The 20,227-nt window shown below is 46.0% G+C and overlaps 1 protein-coding gene across 3 annotated transcripts in view; it reads right to left on the minus strand.

Moving 5' to 3' along the window:
- The window catches only part of CRMP1 (collapsin response mediator protein 1), a 141,089-nt gene that overhangs the window by 104,318 nt on the left and 16,544 nt on the right, over positions 1-20,227 (minus strand). Inside the window, exon 1 of one of the 3 annotated variants that reach the window (XM_063923457.1) lies at positions 2,450-2,695. The exons of the other annotated variants lie outside the window; for them this stretch is intronic. Within the exon in view, the coding sequence (XP_063779527.1) occupies positions 2,450-2,488 (39 nt within the window). The 5' untranslated portion in view covers positions 2,489-2,695. Of the gene's footprint in view, positions 1-2,449; positions 2,696-20,227 lie in introns of those variants that run through there. 3 annotated transcript variants of the gene reach the window in all.

Raw genomic sequence — 20,227 nt, forward strand, 5'->3', positions numbered from 1 at the left:
CATACGATATCCCGGCGGATGAGGTGCTGGCGGTCAGTATCCTGGCAGCGTCATCTCGCCGGCTGGAATACCGGCAGTGAGTCCCCTCGTGGGCTCACTGCGCTCAGCTCGCTTCAGGCCCGGTGGCAAGCTTTGCTCGCAGCAGGTTCCATTCCAACTCGGTTTGTGGCGTGGACCCACCAATGAGTGGGAAGTACGGGCGAGTGTCAGTTTATCAGTGGGTGTCGGAATTCCTGCGTCGGTCTCTGAACACCAGGATCCTGCCAGCTGGTAAACTAACTGCATCCCTGGCTGCCAGTACACTTTATGCAACACAGTGCCCCCAAGTCACATTACAGTGCATCCAGTTCATATTATGTCACGTTACAGTGCCCCCAGTTCATGTTACGTCACGTTACAGTGCCTCCAGTTCATATTATGCCATGTTACAGTACCTCCAGTCATATTATGTCACATTACAGTGCCCCCAGTTCATATTATGTCACGTTACAGTGCCTCAAGTTCATATTACGTCACGTTACAGTGCCTCCAGTTCCTAATATGTCACGTTACAGTGCCTCCAGTTCATGTTATGCCACGTTATATTACAGTACCCCAAGTTCCTATTATGTCACATTACAGTGCCTCAAGTTCATATTATATCACGTTACAGTGCCTCAAGTTCATATTACGTCACGTTACAGTGCCTCGAGTTCATATTACGTCATGTTAAAGTGACTCCAGTTCATGTTATGCCACGTTACATTACATTACCCCAAGTTCATATTATGTCACATTACAATGACCCAAGTTCACATTATGTCATACAGTGTTCTCAGTTCATATTACATCACTTTACCGTGCCCCCAGTTCATATTATGTAACATTATACTGCCCTCCAGTTAATTTTAAAACACATTACAATAAGCAGGTCCACAGACATGCCTAATATACTGCAGGTCTGAAGCAAAAGTTTGTAAAGGCCCTTATATATCATGCAATGGTGAAAAATGGATGTAACATGTAACTGTGACAGGGAATGTGGGCCCTCTCAGCTCTGGGCCCTATAGCAGCTGCACTCCCTGCACCTATGGTAGCTACGCCCTTCTATATAACTGTGACAGGGAAGATGGGCCCCTCTCAGCTCTGGGCCTCATAGCAGCTGCACTCTCTGCACCTACAGTATGGTAGCTACACCCTTGTATATAACACATGTAGCTGTGATAAGGACGGTGGGCCCTCTCAGCTCCGGGCCCTATAGCAGCTGCACTCCCTGCACCTATGGTAGCTACACCCTTGTACATAGCACATATAACTGTGACAGGGAAGGTGGCCCCTCTCAGCTCTGGGCCCTATAGCAGCTGCACTCCCTGCACCTATGGTAGCTGCGTCCTTGTATATTTAGTAACATTGAGAGGTACTTTGACAGATAACTGATCTCATTATAAAATAGACTCTAGTACTGCATCTCTTGCGGTCCCATTTTAAACTGCACTGCAAGCGTTCTAGAAACACCCCCCCCCCCAGACAAAAAAGCAAATTATATATTTTATATATGTTTTCAACCCATCTGATTTATGCACACTATGAGGAATTACAGTATGAAATGCACAAAGCACTGACATGACCCATAAATGAACAATATTAGTTCTTTCAGCTGGAAGCCATTCACAAACCTTCTCATTTCTGATGGCATGTTCTGTGTCTTATTAATACCCCTGCAGGGAGCGGAGATGCTCTGCTATGTATTCACAATGACAGGCACTGAAGGCATATAGCCTTTTATATCCAGGAGGCCACTGGCCCCACTCCCACTGATCCCCACTTCAATGTCTCTGGGTGAGGTGGTGCCAGGAATAGATCTGGGGGTGTCCTCTCTCCTATGGCGCCTGGTGTTCAGCCTCTGTCATATGAGCCAGTATTTATATAACACTACCATTAATAACAAGGCAGAGGGAGACTGAGTCCTGGATACAATGTATCAGATCTACTCCATTGTTTACTTATTTTTTATACCCAACGTTCTAAAATTCTAAACATGCATTTCCAATCTGGGGGGACCCAGGACCATGAATAATATACTTCTTCTAATAGAAATGTCCTGTAGACAGAAACAAATCACTGATCTCTCCATACACAGCCTTTGTTTACAGAGTAGTCACATTATTTCCAGCCGAGTGATCACAGCTTTGTTGTGGATGCCATTGTGCAGCCCTGCTAGGAGAAAGACAAAAGGGGGGCTGCACAGATCTGGGGGTGCTGTATAACCTGATTGCACATGGAGAAGACACAAGCATCATAGTAGACAGCACTCTCCACCCCCAGCCTATAGATCCCCCATGCTGACACATTTATTGCCCCCCAGGTACCCCAGGCATGCAGTGACCCACCGTGTGCTTGAGCACAGAGCAGAAATGTGTGCAACAAAGGACGGCGCCTGGTGCTGAAACCCACCCCAGCCCCAGCTTACCGTGATGTGGGGTATGCTCTTCTTCCCTTGGTAAGACATGATTTATCTCTTGCACCGGTGATGAAAACAGAAGTAACAAAAATATTTATATAAAAAAATAAAAATAAAATAATACATAAATCCCGGACAGGGGGAAAAAAATTTAAAATAAATAAATAGGTGATGCAAATCGTATTTATCTACTGAGAGCCTCGTCTCCGGCTGCAGCCAAGCAGGAGAGCCTCCCCTAGAGATGGCGCACAGCTCCACCTACAGGCGGCAAGGCAGCGCTGGACTTGGCTTCCTATGCTAGACTCTGCACAGGAAGCGCTCACTGACGGATCATCTCCCCCTCCCCATGATCATCACCATCATCAGACAAGCTGCTGCCAATACCAGGGCAGTATTCAGCATCATGCACAGCATCGTGTCACTGATGGAGCTGCCTTACATGCATTACAGTAATAAGTATACTGTACCTAGTGTGGAGACAGCTCAGCCTCTGCCCTGACTGGGTGACTAGTATATTAATCTGCAGTCTCATCTTCCACATTGTATGCATAGCACTAAGTGACATATAATTGACATCAGTGTACATAGATTATGCAACAGTCCATAAAATAACTTGTGTCTGTGCTGCAAATATCTGGCCACATTCTTTTAGCGTTTTTGCGTCATATAGATTTAGACGCCGCTCTATGGATTATTTTCGTCTTTCTGGCGCTGCTATGCATGCCAGTCCACTACTGATATACTGGGTACCACTAGTGATGTACTGCCCAGTGTCGGACCAGGGTATGAAGGGCCCACCGGGGGGACGCAGTGGTAAGGGCCCATGTTTAGAGGCTTAGCTAACCATTGGCAAGTGCATAATATACAGTATAGTAAATACTGCTAGTGCATGCATGATAATGTACCAGATTGATAACAGCAATGCACTGTAGGAATTACACCATAGTCCTGTGCAGTATAATGTAACACATGTATAATATATAGTTCAAGTGCACAATCTGGAACCTGATCCCTAAGGAAGGGGTGGGCCCACAAGCAGTGGGGCCCACCAGTGGTTTCCCCTGTGGGCCAGTCCGAACCTGTTACTGGCTACCACTAGTGATATATTAGGTACCACTAGTCGTATACTGGGTACCACTAGTGATGTTCTGGCTACCAATAGTGATGTATCGGGTACCACTAGTCATATACTGGGTGCCACAAATGATGTATTGGGTACCACTAGTGATGTACTGGGTACCACTAGTGATGTATTGGATACCACTAATGATGTACTGGCTGCCACTAGTGATGTATTGGGTACCACTAGTGATATACTGGGTGCCACTAGTGATGTATTGGGTACCACTAGTGATGTACTAGGTACCACTGGTGATGTACTGGGTATCACTGGTGATATACTGGGCACCACTAGTGATGTACTGGGTACCACTAGTGATGTACCGGGTGCCACTAATGATGTACCAGGTACCACAAGTGATGTACTGGCTGCCACTAGTCATGTACTGGCTGCCACTAGTGATGTACTGGTTGCCACTAGTGATGTACAGGGTAAAACTGGTGATGTACTGGGTACCACTGGTGATGCACTGGGTACCACTAGTGATGTACTGGCTACCACTGGTGATGTCCTGGGTACCACTGGTGATGTCCTGGGTACCACTGGTGATGTCCTGGGTACCACTGGTGATGTACTGGCTACCACTAGTGATGTACTGGGTACCACTGGTGATGTACTGGGTACCACTGGTGATGTACTGGCTACCACTGGTGATGTACTGGGTACCACTGGTGATGTACTGGCTACCACTGGTGATGTCCTGGGTACCACTGGTGATGTCCTGGGTACCACTGGTGATGTCCTGGGTACCACTGGTGATGTACTGGCTACCACTGGTGATGTACTGGGTACCACTGGTGATGTACTGGGTACCACTGGTGATGTACTGGCTACCACTGGTGATGTCCTGGGTACCACTGGTGATGTCCTGGGTACCACTGGTGATGTACTGGCTACCACTAGTGATGTACTGGGTACCACTGGTGATGTACTGGGTACCACTGGTGATGTACTGGCTACCACTGGTGATGTACTGGCTGCCACTAGTGATGTACTGGGTACCACTGGTGATGTACTGGGTACCACTGGTGATGTACTGGCTGCCACTAGTGATGTACTGGGTACCACTGGTGATGTACTGGCTACCACTGGTGATGTACTGGCTACCACTGGTGATGTACTGGGTACCACTAGTGTTGTACTGGGTATGAAAAAGACAGATATTTGTGAAACATTTAGCGAAAAAGGCACAAGTGCGGCATAGTTGCATGTTTCATGGCGCGCCAGACAGGGCTATATGGTGTGATTTGAGGGTAGGTGTATGAGTACATGTCTGTATACTGTACATCGGGGCTGTTATTAGGGTGTGCAAGCAGTGCCGTTGCACAAAGCCCACAGCTCTTACTCCTAGCCAGCAAGGTGCCTGGAATGGCCCCCTGAGGTCAGTATTGCTTCTGCATTGGCTCTGGCATGCACCCTGCAGTCTGTACTGCCACTCGGAGTCATTTTTCCTAGGATTTCTGTTGTTACTGCAGCACCACAGCGGGACTCTAGAGATGAGAGTATAATCGTATGTGTGCAGTGTGCGCCCCCCTGTACACAGCGCCCCATGTGCACCGCACAGCCAGCACCCATTATATACTGTATACACGATGCACACTAGTGGTGAACGTGTCCGCTTGTCATGATGTGTCCAGGTTTGAGGTGGTGCGTTAAGGGGAATGGAGCGAGTGGGTTGTCCAGCATGGCAGAAGCAGAGGTCACTCGGCCATGATCTGTGACCACCTCCCTGTGAGGAGCCCCATTCTCACCACCGCTCATTTGTCCCAGTGAGAAAAGCTGAGCGGTATGAAAGTGCTGAGGCCAGGATACTACCTATGCTGATATTGAATGTTCTCCCTGTGTTCGGGTTTTTCCCAGGCTCCCCAGTTCCCTCCCACATTTTAAAAATGTTTACGGAACTATGCAAAATGCTGTGTAATATGCTGACACAATGGGGGTAATTCCAAGTTGATCGCAGCAGGAACTTTGTTAGCAGTTGGGCAAAACCATGTGCACTGCAGGTGTGGCAGATATAACATGTGCAGAGAGAGTTAGATTTGGGTGTGGTGTGTTCAATCTGCAATCTAAAGCAGTCAGTATTTACCCTGCACAGAAACAAAATAACCCACCCGAATCTATCTCTCTCTGCACGTTATATCTGCCTCCCCTGCAGTGCACATGGTTTTGCCCAACTGCTAACAAATTTCCTGCTGCGATCAACTTGGAATTACCCCCAATATATATAAATGTGAGCGCATAAATAAATGTGTGCCGCAATCTTGGGTAGGTAAAGGAAGATGAAAAAGTACTGAATAAGGATTCAGAAAGGCCCCATAACTACCTTGGAAGCTGCCAATTGAGTAGGAAAAGAATGAGAGCACGAGAGAAGAGAGAGAGAGAGCGCAGGTAACTTTTCAACTAGACAAACCATGTTGCATTGCAAAGGTGCAAATATATTTATCGTTTTGCATGCATGTAAATCAGTGATGGGGAACCTTTGGCACTCCAGCTGTTGTTGAACTGCACATCCCAGCATGCCCTGCTAAAGTTTTAGCATGGCCAAATAGCAAAACTGTAGCAGGGCATGCTGGGATGTGTAGTTCGACAACAGCCGGAGTGCCAAAGGTTCCCCATCACTGATGTAAATACTGTACTACCGGCTACTTTTGCATGTAACCCACAAATACTGGACAGCTTTAGGGTATAACGTTACTACCTTTTTTTTTTTTGCTTTGCTCCTAATTTAGAATTAGCTCCTATATGTGATAATAATGAAACCTATATGAATAGTAAAGGACAAGAGAATGGAACACGAGTATGTCCCAGGAAGGGGAAAAAGATGAGAAGACATAAAAAAAGAAGGTGCTGGAGCAGATAAAAGGAGAATGAAATAGTTATTTTACAGCACAAGATGACTTGCCAGCGGAGACAGTGAGCATTTTAGAAGACTGGCTTTGTACTTCTTCTAATGATTCCTTTTCATGACCTGTTTGTACTTTCATTGCTGTTAGCTGCATAGTTTGTTCCTAATGACTGAATATCATAGAGACTCAAACTCTGCTCATTACTAAGAACCACATAGGAGACCGACTGATGTATTATTCGCACAGCATTATTGATGTCATTGGGAGAGATGTATCAAGCCTTGGAGAGAGATAAAGTGGAGAGATTGCACAAAGCAATCAGTTTCTACTGTAACTGTCATTTATCTGGTACAGTCTCTTAAATGACAGTTTAAATGCTGAGCGGTCACTTTGGGCAATAACTTCACTTTGGGGGAGATGTACTAAGCAGTGAAAATACTGGAGAAGTGAGCCAGTGGAGAAGTTGCCCATTGCAACCAATCAGCTGCTCTTTATAATTTTATAGTATGCAAATTATAAATGTTACTTCAATGCTTATTGGTTGCCATGGGCAACTTCTCCACTGGCTCACTTCTCCACTCTTTTCACTGCTTAGTACATCTCCCCCTTTATCTCTCTCCAAGGCTTGATACACGCCCTTATTATGTTATATTGTACATTAACATACTACAGTATTGTATAAGACAAATAAGAAATAGGGATGAGCACACCACTAATTATTTTGCTCCCACACATCAATATTCCCATATCAGTATGACAGTGTTCTCTCCTTCACTAAATATAGATGAAGCAAGTGTTCAACTAACATTTAAGAAGTCACAACTTCATTCATGAAATGCACATTGCTACCATAAAGAAACATCACACATCACGTTGTGTCCCCAAGGCACTGCATAGTGTCTAGTTAAAATGATCACTTTTCCAACATGCATTACCCTTTTTCTACCACCTGATGACACTATTGAGCAAATTGAATTGCGCATGTGTCATTAAATTTTCACATATTCATGGCCCCCATTTATCAAGCCTTGGAGAGTAATAAATAGCACAGTGATAAAGTACCAACCAATCAGCTCCTAACTTCCATGTCACAGGTTGTGTTTGAAAAATGACAGGAGCTGGTTGGCTGGTACTTTATCACCGTGCAATTTATCACTCTCCAAGACTTGATAAATCAGGGCCATAGTGCTTCATAATTTATCGATTAATTGAAATGAGAGTCAATAAAAACTGAAGAATTGCCACAATTTACTAAACAGCGTGAAACACATACAAAGCCAGATTCTGAATAAAGGTACTTTTAAAAAAAAACAAAAAAAAAAACAGAGAAATTAAAGAAACCATTCCAGCCTTCAGCGATATTGCTGCTAATGGGTATAAAGTTACATTTTTAGCACATGTCACTTGGCAGCAGAAAATCAAGTGTGCTATTATTCCATTTCATTACATTTTTTATTATTTAGCTACTCCCACTGTCTGCAGCTCTTATAGTCTTGATAAAATAACAATTTAAGGGGGTATCTAATTAGCTCAGATGGTGTTTCGGACGTTAAAAATGCCCGGCTATCCAATTATCGGCCAAAGTTGGATCAGCGATTGTGCGATAACACGGGAATGGGGGAATACATCGCGGATAATGCTTTGGGTGCCCGATAAGTGCCGGCACCGGGGGAGGAGTGCGCCGCATAGGGGCTAGTTCGATATTCCCCGATGATATAATTTCCTGTAATTGGATACCTCACTTAGTATCACAACATTTAACAATCGCACTAAATAAATAATAATAATCATTTATGCACCCCGATACTACACTGGAAAGAAGTGACGTTTTCATTTAGTAGAAAATACAGTTGACCTAAGTTAAACTTACAATGGTTCAAAGTTCACTGACACAAGAGTCGTATAATGCTGAAGAGGAACAAAAATGTGATGTTTAAAGAAACCTATAGATGTGCACACTGAGCACACTCCAGAGCCGAGTGCACACATCTACAGGCATGCTAAGTCGTACGCCACACAGCTGAAGGGGCGCGACTGAGAGATAACAGAGTATTTGCATGTTTGCAAAGTTTGGTGAGGGTGTATCGAGGGCTTGGCCTCTGAACTGTGGGTTATGCACAGCTGTGTACATGGTAGAGGTGCTGTCAGATAGAATCAGTATGAGATCCCGGCGCCTGGGATCCCAGCGGTCGAATACCGATGCCGGGATCTGGCTGCAGAAAAGTCTGACAGGGGTGATTAAGGGGTGTTCTCCCCTCTCCCCACTTCCCTAACCTTCCCTTTCCGCAGCCTGACCCTAACCTCCCCCCTTTGTGCCTAAACTAACCCCCACTCACCCCCAACGGAGGTGCCTAATCCTAACCCCCTTCACCCGCAGCCTAACCCCCCCACCCCCCCTGGGGTGCCTAACACTCCCTTCCCGCAGCCTTACACTAACCTCCCCCAACCCCTACAGTCTAACCCTACAGTTAGGCATATGAGGGGAGGGTTAGTGTTAGACACCCAGCAGAGGTTTAGGGTTAGGCTGCTTGAGGGGAGGTTAGGGTTAGGCACTAGAGGCAGGGTTAGCAGTCAGCAATACTCAACGCCAGAAGCACCACAGGATCCATTAGAAGTCATCATAACGTCACTACCAGCCCAGAAGACGTCACTGGAGCGGCCTATGATTTTGCAATTATTAATTTGACCATGGAAACTTTTGCTGCTGCCATCAATACTTCCACAGACTCGTAGCTCTATAGCTGCTCAGCCTGCATTGTTGTTGCGATTGCAATTTCTGTAATCCGTCTCACATATATTGCGATTGAAACGCGCACGACACACCCCGCATAGTAGATGTTTTACACTCCCAAAGCAAATCAGATCCAAATTCTCACAGGATTTTTAGACCAGCGTCCGACTTTTTCAGACCAACCGGAAAGCGTCTTTTGGTGTAACAGTTGCACAGTGTGGGAGAATGTCACTCATTGGCACCCAAAAGTCCCAAATTGAAGCAACACACAACTTATGTAAACCGCATTTCTCCAGGACATACAGGCAACTCCTACTGATTACAATGATATGCAGCATGCCTATGGGGGTAATTCTGAGTTGATCGCAGCAGGAACTTTTTTAGCAGTTGGGCAAAACCATGTGCACTGCAGGGGGGGCAGATATAACATGTGCAGAGAGAGTTAGATTTGGGTGTGGTGTGTTCAATGCGAAATCTAAATTGCAGTGTAAAAATAAAGCAGCCAGTATTTACCCTGCACAGAAACAAAATAACCCACCCAAATCTAACTCTCTCTGCACATGTTACATCTGTCTCCCCTGCAGTGCACATGGTTTTGCCCAACTGCTAACAAAGTTCTTGCTGCGATCAACTCAGAATTACCCCCTATATTCTGTGTGTAATTGCGGCTGTACCGGTATCGACATGGTTCAAAGGTCAAAATTGCAGACAGACCGACGTGACAAAGATCGACACAGGAATAGGTCGACATGAGTTTTGTTGAACGTTTTCACACTTTACAATCCACGTGGACTACAATTGGGAATAGTAACCACGAAGCATTGCAAACCAAATTATGTTACAGTGTTTGGCAGGTAAAACACTGTAGCATAACATTTCATATGCAGATACAGCCACAATTACACACAGAATATAGGCATGTCACATATTATTGTAAGCAGCAGGAGCTGCTTGTGCGTCCTATTGCTTACCATGGTGAAAGACGCAAATGTCCAAAAATGACATCTACAGTACACAGACTATTTTGAGAGATCAAAGTATTTTTGTTTGATTTTAAGGATACAAATAATTTTAAAAATCTGTTGTAAATGTGCTGTAATTGTATTTTTTTAATTTATTTTCAGCTTTGACAAATACAAGTCACTAAAAAAAAAAAGCCGCCTCTATTTATGAAGGAGTTTGTAGAGCTGTTTCGTGTGAGATTTTCAAACCCAGACTTCATTACATCAGCCGAGTTGTATGTTTAACATGGGGAAAACACCTTGGTCCGAATTTTTACCAGACTTTCATGTTCATAGTAGAAAACATCCGACTTTGCCTGTACTCGGACGTTATTACGTTGGCCGAGTATGCAAAATGTCCGACTTTTGCTGAAAAATCTGACATTTTACAAACTCAACTCCCATTACTTCCAGGCCAATAAGTCTCATTCAGTCAGTTTGAAATACACTGTTTCATTCTGAGATGTGATTTAGTTTTCGCAATGCACATGGGCACCTTTTTGCAAACCGCATCTTTTTTTAAAATTATCTCAAGACTGACTTGAGACTTCTCTGAGACTAGGGGCTGAGACCAGGGCTTGAATGAGCGTGGAAGTCAATGAATCTACAGTAAGAGCGTGGTATGGGCATGTATTCGCAAACTAACATGGTCACCAAAAAGTCTCAAACGCATTCTCCTGAAGGGGTCTGACCTGCGTCAGCTCTGGCCCTGGTGTAAGTGTGAAGTTGATAGTGAAGTGATGACTGCGAAAATGCTAATGATGACACTGGCAGCTTGGTCGTAAATGTGGTTGTAAATGTGAAAAGCATACCCCTTTATTCAAGACAAGTACATAAAATCAGAATTTTCGTATTTGCGTCTGCTTCACTATCTGGAAACTATTTTCTGTACTGTCTATAAAATCGCACAACCTGTCTAATCTCAGTCAGGTACAAATAGGGGAGGGGTTTCCAGCCAAAGGGAGGGAGTCCCAGCCAAGGGGAGGGAGTCACTAGCAAGGGGAGAGAGTCCCAGCCAATGAGAGGGGTTCTAGCAAAGGGCAGGGGGCCCTAGCCAAGGGGAGGGAGTCGCAGCCAAGAAGACGGAGTCGCTGCCAAAAGGAGGAAGTCGCAGCCAAGGGGAGGGAGTCACAGCCAAAGTTAGGGAGTCCCAGCAAAAGGAAGGGAGTCACAGTGAAGAGGAGGGAGTCACAGCCAAGGGGAGGAAGTCATAGCCAAGAGGTGGGAGTCACAACCAAGTGGAGTCAGTCACAACCAAGAGGAGAGAGTTGCAGCCATGGGGAAGGAGTCATTGCCAAGAGGAGGTAGTCATAGCCAAGGGGAGGGAGACGCAGCCAAGAGGAGGGAGTCACAACCAAGGGGAGTCAGTCACAACCAAGAGGAGGGATTTGCAGCCAAGGGGAAGGAGTCATAGCCAAGAGGAGGTAGTCATAGCCAAGGGGAGGGAGACGCAGCCAAGAGGAGGGAGTCACAACCAAGGGGAGTCAGTCACAACCAAGAGGAGGGATTTGCAGCCAAGGGGAAGGAGTCATAGCCAAGAGGAGGTAGTCATAGCCAAGGGGAAGGAGACACAGCCAAGAGGAGGGAGTCACAACCCAGGGGGGTCAGTCACAACCAAGAGGAGGGAGTTGCAGTCAAGGTGAGGAAGTCGCAGCTGATAGAAGGGAGTTGTAGCCAAGGGGAGGGAGATGCAGCCAAGAGGAGTCAGTCACAACCAAGAGGAGGGAGTCGCAGCCAAGAGGAGGGAGTCACAGTCAAGGGGAGGGAGTCACAGTCAAGGGGAGGGAGTTGCAGCCAAGGGGAGGGAGTCACAACCAAGGAGAGTCAGTCACAACCAAGAGGAGGGAGTCGAAGAAAAGGGGAGGGAGTCACAGCCAAGAGAAGGGAGTCACAGCTTGAATTCAACATATGCGATTTACGACGAATAGTTTACAGAAAATCTATTTTGTTTTAAATATAAAAATATAAATTGCAAATGCACTTGTGTCTGACTCTGAATAAGGCTCAATGTTCTGCCATTTCTGTCATTGAGGTACGTTTTTATGCCTGCATTGTAACTGTAATAATGCAGCAAGATAGCACCACATACTATAGCTCCAAATCTGACGATGTTTCATTCGTGCATCACTCCACTGAACTGTTCCCTATTGTCAATCAAAGAACAAGACTGGGGTGGGGAAATATAATAGGGTGTGAGAATCAGAAAGTGAGAGATTTTGGGAGATTTTTCCTGTTTTTTTAAAGTGGCAATCAATTACATGGCAAAACCAGGTTGATTCTGCCATGTAAATGATTGCCACTTTAAAAAAAAGTGGAGAAATCTCCCAAAATCTCTCACTTTCTGATTCTCAAACCCTATTACAGTCTCCCCTCTGTATAATTTTTCTTCCTATATACGCATACCTCCCAACCTCTGTCTTTCTCAAAACGGGACCTGAAAAGGGTGTGTGACCTTCAGTGGGGGGCGTGACCTCTGTCAAGTAGGCGTGGCCTCACAGCATGACCCAGTATTAATCACTCCCAGAGAAGCTGGGCAGCCCCCCGGCTCACCTCCCTGCACGGCATCTATTCACTGATCACCCACTACCTTGCAGGGCAGAGCAGCAGCGATCAAAGGTTCCACCAAATCAAAGGTTCCACACACACCCCACCAACATCACGGCGGCTCCCAGGACACTACGGCCCACGTGTGTGACAGCGGAACAGTGTCCGAATAGAGGGACTGTCCCAGTGGAATCGGGACAGTTGGGAAAATAATAGGAAAACTTACAGACGTAGAGAAGTTTGTTGGTACCTTTACAGCTTATTGAAACAATGGTGGTCATTCCGACCCGATTGCTCGCTGCAGTTTCTCGCAGCGATCGGGTCGGAACTGCACATGCGCTGGCGCATGGCAGCCGTCGTTGCCTAGCGATTGCCTCTGAGGCAGAGGCAGTCGCTGGGTGGGAGGGGCTGGACGGGCGGCGTTAAGCTGCCATTTAGGGGGCGCGGTCCAGCCAACGCAGGCGTGGCCGGACCGTTGGGGGCGGGCAGCGGCTCCGGCGTGATGTCACACGCAGCCGCTGTGGGCTGGGGAGCGACGAGTAGCTCCCGGCCAGCACGCTAAAGCTGCGCTGGTCGGGAGCTACCCTTGAAGTGCAAAGGCATCACCGCTGACATGCGGGGCGGACTAGCCCTGTGCTGGGCGTCCCCCCGCATGTTAGTGTGAATGATCGAAGCTTTGCTCGGAATGACCCCCAATGCTTTATTCCTTCTGAAAGTGATGAAATGAAAACAATTGCCTCATGTATACCTGCATAGTATAAAGACAAGAAACCGTGAAAAGAGATAAATAATTGCTTATTCTCCAAAGATATTCTAAAGTGGCCTGGACAAAATTGTTGATATCCATTAGAAAGGATAATAAATAATTGTATTTAAGCAATATTTTAAAGTACCGTAATTGCTTTTTTGAAATAGCATCACACACGTCTTCAATGTTCTAATCAGACATTCAGCCTATTTAAATGGACAGAAGTAGCTATTCTGCTGTTAGGTATCATTGTGTGCACCACACTGAACATGGAGCCTAATTCAGACCTGATCGCTAGGGTGCGTTTTTTGCATCCTTGCAATCAGGTAATCGCCGCCTACAGGGGGAGGGGGTAGTCGCTGTGCAGGGGTGTGATCGTTTGTGCAGTCTCTGCACAGCTCAGGACTTACTCTTCCACTGTGATGATCCGGCCCGGAGCTGATGTCAGGAACCCTCCCTTCAAACGCCTGGACACAGCTGCGTTTTCACGGACACTCCCTGGAAACGGTCAGTTGACTCCCACAAATGGCCTCCTCCTGTCAATCTTCTTGCGATCGCCGGTGCGATCGCTTTCGTCGTCCATCCCGTCGCAGAATGGCCCTCCCCATCGCTGGCGGGGCCTCGCGCATGCGCATTGCAGCGCCAGCACATGTGCAGGTCAGACCAGATCGCTGCTGTGCGAAAACGCACAGCAGCGATCGGGTCTGAATGACCCCCCTGGACCAGAGAAAACAAAGGAGAGTGTTGTCTGAGGAGATCATAAAGCAAATTATAGACATTTTAAAGGTAAAGGCTATAAGACCATATGCAAGAAACTTGATGTTCCTGTGACTTCAGTTGCAAATATTATTTAGAAAATGAAAGTCCATGAAACTGTAGCTATCCTTCAGGACAGGGCCGCAAGAGGAAAATACAAACCAGGGTAAACAGAAGGATATCGAGAATCATAACGAAAGAGCAGAGGAAAACTTCCAAAGAGATACACACTGATCTCCAAGGTGAAGGTATCTCAGTTACTGATCGCACCATCCAATGCTTTTTGAGCGCTAGAGGGATCTATAATAGAAAGCCCAGGAGGACTCCACTAAACCAACATAAAAACAATTTTTTTCTAAAATACATATTGACTAGCTACAAGTCTTCTGGGAGAATGTTCGTAGAACAAATGAGTCAAAACTAGAAATTTGAAACAGCGTTCGCATGCTGAAGCCGCACTGCGTATCCGCACACAGAGAGATGTGACGGCATCTCACATATGCAAATGCCTCTGCCTGACTTGACAGACAGAGGGGTTCGCGGGGCGGGAGGGGCGTTGCAGCAGCGTTTTAGGAGCACGGTCCAGACAACACAGGCGTGTCTGGACCATTTGTGGGACGGGCACGGCGACTGCGTGACATCACATGCAGCCGCTGCGACCCAAGACATGTCGGGTTGCTGTGTGCCTCAGCAGCTAGGCTGTGTAGGCAAAGGGCAGCCCTAGACATGCAAAAGCATCGCCTTCGTGTGATGCGCTCACATGTTTGCGGGGGGGCGCAGGCTTGCCCTGTGCTGGGCGTCCCCCTGCATGTCAGTGTAATGGGTTGTAGATGTGCAATTTGTAGATATACAACCCATGCTGAATTAGGCCCTATGTTCACAGAACAAGAATTTAAGCTTTCAAAGACAAGAACACCATACAGTACCTACTGTGAAACATGGCGGGTCGGCTATGTTTTGGGGTTGCTTTGGTGCATCTGGCACACAGGGCTTTGAATCTGTGAAGGGGAACATGAAATCTCAAGGCTATCAAGGCATTTTGGAGAGACACATACTGCCCGCTGTCAGAAAGCTCTGTTTTAGTCACAGGTCATGGGTCCTCCACCGGATAATGACACAAAACACATTTAAAAACACCCAAGAATGGATAAGAAGAGAACATTGGAAAGTTATGAAGTGGCCTTATATAATCCCTGATCTGAATGCTATAGAACATCTATGGAGAAGGCGGCCATCAAACCTGAGACAGCTGGAGTAAAGAAGAGTGGGCAAAACTACCTGTTGACAGCTGTAGAAGTCTCATTGAGAACTAAAGGAATCACTTGATTGCTGTGACTGCCAGGTGCGTTTTAACAAAGGAGGTGGCCCATGTGCAGACTCCGAGTGGGCCCCCCTCCACGCTGCAGTCGGATTCGGCAATGTGCCAGAATCTACTGCGTATGCGCAGGTCTCCGGAAACATGGTGCCTGCCATGTTCCGGAGACTAATTTCACTACTGTACATGCGTTGTGCCCATTTTGGCTGTGATTGTTGCTGCAACTGCAGCGCCCAATGCAGGACTCCAGAAAGGTAAGCATTAAACTATGGATGCTTATTGCACACATTATAGAAACACCAATGGTGACTGATTTTACCCACACCATTGCATTTGTTTAATTATTTAAAAATATTCTGCTGAATCAGAAATCAAATGTAAAGTCTGATTTCTACTAAATATGGAGTAAACAATGATAGATGCCAATTACTTTTGTCAATTTCAAGTTATTTCAACGAAAAATATGGGTTCTTATTTGTGGAATGGTGCAGACAAATTTGTCCACATTTATATGTGTGAAAAACATACAGTAGGAAAATTGTTAACAAAATGGGATTTGTTTTTGTGTAAACATTTCTGGTGTTCTTATGCCGGGTACACACTGCAGCGACCAGCAATCGGGACGATTTCCCTTGAGACTGATTGCCGGTACACACTACACAATTTAATGACCGCCGGAACAATATATCGTTCCATTCTTCATTAGCATACGCCGTGCAGTACGCCCAACCGGACGACGTTGCATGCAACCGTGGTAACGTGCAAATCCGTACACACTAGGCAATGTAGACGATTTGTCTTTACAAAAAGGCAAATCGTCCCGACATTGCTCCAGTGTATATCTGGCTTTACGCAATTCAGACTGTTAGGGGTCTATTTACTAAGCTCTGGATGGAGATAAAGTCCCCTTGAGATAAAGTACCAGCCAATCAGCTCCTCACTGTCATTTTTCAAACACAGCCTGTGGCATAGCAGTTAGGATCCGATTGGCTGGTACTTTATCTCCAGCGACTTTATCTCCATCAAAGGCTTAGTAAATAGACCCCTTAATCACTGGAATGTACTAGCATGCACCGTGTATACTGATGCCATCCCACGTCACATAACTGATAACACTGGTGGGTGTAATCCTGGCAATCATCATGCAATCAAGATCAATATCATAATGAAATGAATGACCAGGATCCCCAGCGGCACGTACTGGTTATAGAACAACTGTACAGCATACAGAATAGTAAATGATGTTCTTGCTCATTGATTTGTTTCCCTAGTGTAAAATAAGTACATTATTCATTCATTATTGTACATGTAATATAAAAACACTGATGGCTACAGTATATTGGGGCAGATGTATTAACCTGGAGAAGGCATAAGGAAGTGATAAACCAGTGATATGTGCAAGGTGATAACGGCACCAGCCAATCAGCTCCAATATGTAAATTAACAGTTAGGATCTGATTGGCTGGTGTGTTTATCACCTTGCACATATCACTGGTTTATCACTTCCTTATGCCTTCTCCAGGTTAATACATCTGCCCCTTAATTTATACTTGTATGCAAATTTGCGTTTTTTTTAGGCTATGGAGCTGCTATTAGGAAGTGAAGCTGCCACCCAGAAATTAAAAGAGACGCCCAGCGAAGCCATCGCAAACTAATTTGCAATTGCGCACACATTCACAGCCTACATGCAAAAACAAGGAACATCAAGGCTAAAGGTGGGCCTATGGCCAGGGCAGTCTTAAAAGCAGTGTAGGCAAAGTAATGCACTGGGGCACCTACCCATCCTCCAGTGGTAGGGGTGGGTGCTACCAGCTTTGATGACCCGCGGGCGGTAGGGGGTGGTCTATCTTCCGCTCAGCATGTAGGACCTTGGGGTAAATGTATTATAGCTGACTATAACACATTACCGATGTGAAGCAGGAAGGGGCATTGATAAGATACCTGGCAATGTCCCCCTGAGCACACAGCATATTAGCTCAGTGCTGATGCGCTGTGTCTCCCTCTCCGGCCGGCTCCACATGGCATGCGCAAGATTTTGCTACTCACGAGCGATCCCTTACACGGTACGGAGCCGTCACCCACCACAGCCAGGTACATCTCTGTCCCCGCTGTGGAAATACGGCATCAGCACATGCACATGCAGCTGTCGGAACGGTCAGCAACGCTGACAGTTCATACATTACCCCCTCATGGACAGGGGCACGTGTGCCAGCACCGCAGCTCTGTTACATGGGGAAGAAGCGGTATCAGTGCACATAACGTGTGCTGATACTGCTTCTCCCCCATAACGGAGTGTAATACATTTACCCCCTGGAGCAGTCATTTCTGATAATTGCTCCTTTACTGCACAGATGGTGGGAGATGGGGTGGGAGGGAGAACACTAAACTGTAGAAGGGTGCATTGGGCTGAGTGAAGGGGCCCCGCCCGGTACATGACTTCCAGGGTGGTAGGGGGTGTTTAATACGCAGGGGAGGGGTGGATAGTGGAGTGGGCTTAATATTCATAATTTTTCGGTGGGAGGGCAGCCTGCTTGACTTCAGATATCACCAGTTCCTGGAAATAGATTTCTTAGCTTTTCAGGAGCTACCGGGGACTTGGGGATCAGAGTTCAGGAGCCAGAGCAATCCACTGACGAAAATATAAAACTGCATACTAGGCGTATGGAGCTGGAGCACGGTCCAGCTGCTTGGAAGGCTGATATCTCTGGTTCTGGGCATAGTAGAGACAAGCTGCCAATGTCCACCAAAAGGGGAGAGTCGCAGCTTTTGGAGAATACCCTCAAAAAAACTAAGTCAGACAGAGGGCTAGATGCATCATCGCTTGGAGAGTGATAAAATGGAGAGTGAAAAACTACCAGCCAATCAGCTCCTAACTGCCATCTTTCAAACACAGCCTGTTTGTTACATGGCAGTTAGGAGCTGATTGGCTGGCACTTTTTCACTCTTCATTTTATCACTCTCCAAGCGATAATGCATCTAGCCCAGAACCTGAGCTATCTGGCTGGGAAGAGCAATTAACAGGCTTGGATAGGGACCACTGCTTTGAAGTCAGATATCTGTAGTTCCCCAGGGCCGATTTTCAAAAATCTGATACCCCTAGAAAAAGGGGACCTTCAGCTATCAGCCTATGGCCCTTATACTCCTTGGACAACTGCCCATTGAGCCCATACAGAAAATGTCCCTGCCTATGGCTACGCAGACTGAAGTCATAGCAGTACAGACGCCATATTTTAGCACATACGAGCTGACAGTAAATACACGCCCCAAAAATGACCATGACACGCCTGCATTTTTCTAACCACTCACCATAAACTCCCCGTTAACACCTCCAAACGGTCACTTCCAGTCAATCACTTTGCCATGAAATCCTCATTGTGAGCATGCGCATTACGATCGCAGTACATGCTTGGTCTGCAAATAATCGCTCCGTTGCACGAACATCGCCCATTGTGTACAAAACATGAATTAGGCCCAATATACAGTATTTATGAGTTTTTGCTTTTATTTGGGTAAACATATAATTTTGTAAAGTACAGTAGACGTACATTTCTTTACTTCTACGGTATTTTCCGGAGGTAATTCAATCCTCAGTAATGAGCAGTTGCTATGGACTACTGTGCACATTGCCTCTCTGTGGTGTACGGGGGAAAATGTGCGATGTCAGTGGCCAGAACGGTGCTGGTGTTTCTGACCGTTCTCTGGCACATCGCGCTCATTGCCATTAATGAAATTGCCCCCTATGACTGTAGTTATACTATTGAGCTCCAACATTGTACAGCTGTACCAAGGTCCAGATGCAGTACAACACTATACATCATACAGCTGACACACAGAGGGGAGATGGGACACATGTGAGGGTGTGGCTGGGAAAGATTTCAGTTTTAATGAACAATTCCTTGTCTGCTGTTATTCAGACTCCGTTCTCAGTTTTCACAATAACTCCACTTGTCCTTTTTGAAAACGTTTGATGTGCAGTACTGTGCAAAAGTTTTCGGTGTGGAAACAATGCTGCAAAGTAAGAATGCTTCAAAAATAGGAATGTTAATAGTTTGCATTTTGTTAATTGATAAAAATAAAGTTAATAAACAGAAGAGAAATCTAAATCAAATTAATATTTGGTGTGACCATCCTTTGCCTTCAAAATAGCATCAATTCTTCTAGGTACACTTGCGCACAGTTTTTGAAGGAACTTGGCAGGGAGGTTGTTCCAAACATCTTGGAGAACTAACCACAGATCTTCTGTGACTGTAGGCTTGCTCAAATCCTTCTTTTTCTTCATGTAATCCCAGCCAGACTCGATGATGATGATGATGAGATCAGGGTTCTGTAGGGGCCATATCATCACTTCCAGGACTCCTTGTTCCTCTTTACCCTGAAGATAGTTCTTGATGACATTAATAGCTGTATGTTTGGGGTCATTGTCCTGCTGCAGAATACATTCAAAGCCAATCAGACGCCTCCCTGATGTTACTGCATGATGGATAAGTACCTGCCTGTATTTCTCAGCATTGAAGTACAAAGAAACTAGCAACGTTAAGGACCATAGATGCAGAGGTCGGCCAAGGAAACTTGATAAATTCAAAACACAATATACTTACTTCCCTACAAAATCGTAAGATGTCCAGCAGTGCCATCAGCTCAGAACTGGCAGAAACCAGTGGGACCCGGATACACCCATCTACTGTTCGGAGTTGTCTGGCCAGAAGTAGTCCTCATGGAAGAATTG

The sequence above is a fragment of the Pseudophryne corroboree genome, chromosome 1, assembly GCF_028390025.1.
Source record: "Pseudophryne corroboree isolate aPseCor3 chromosome 1, aPseCor3.hap2, whole genome shotgun sequence".
NCBI lineage: Eukaryota > Metazoa > Chordata > Amphibia > Anura > Myobatrachidae > Pseudophryne > Pseudophryne corroboree.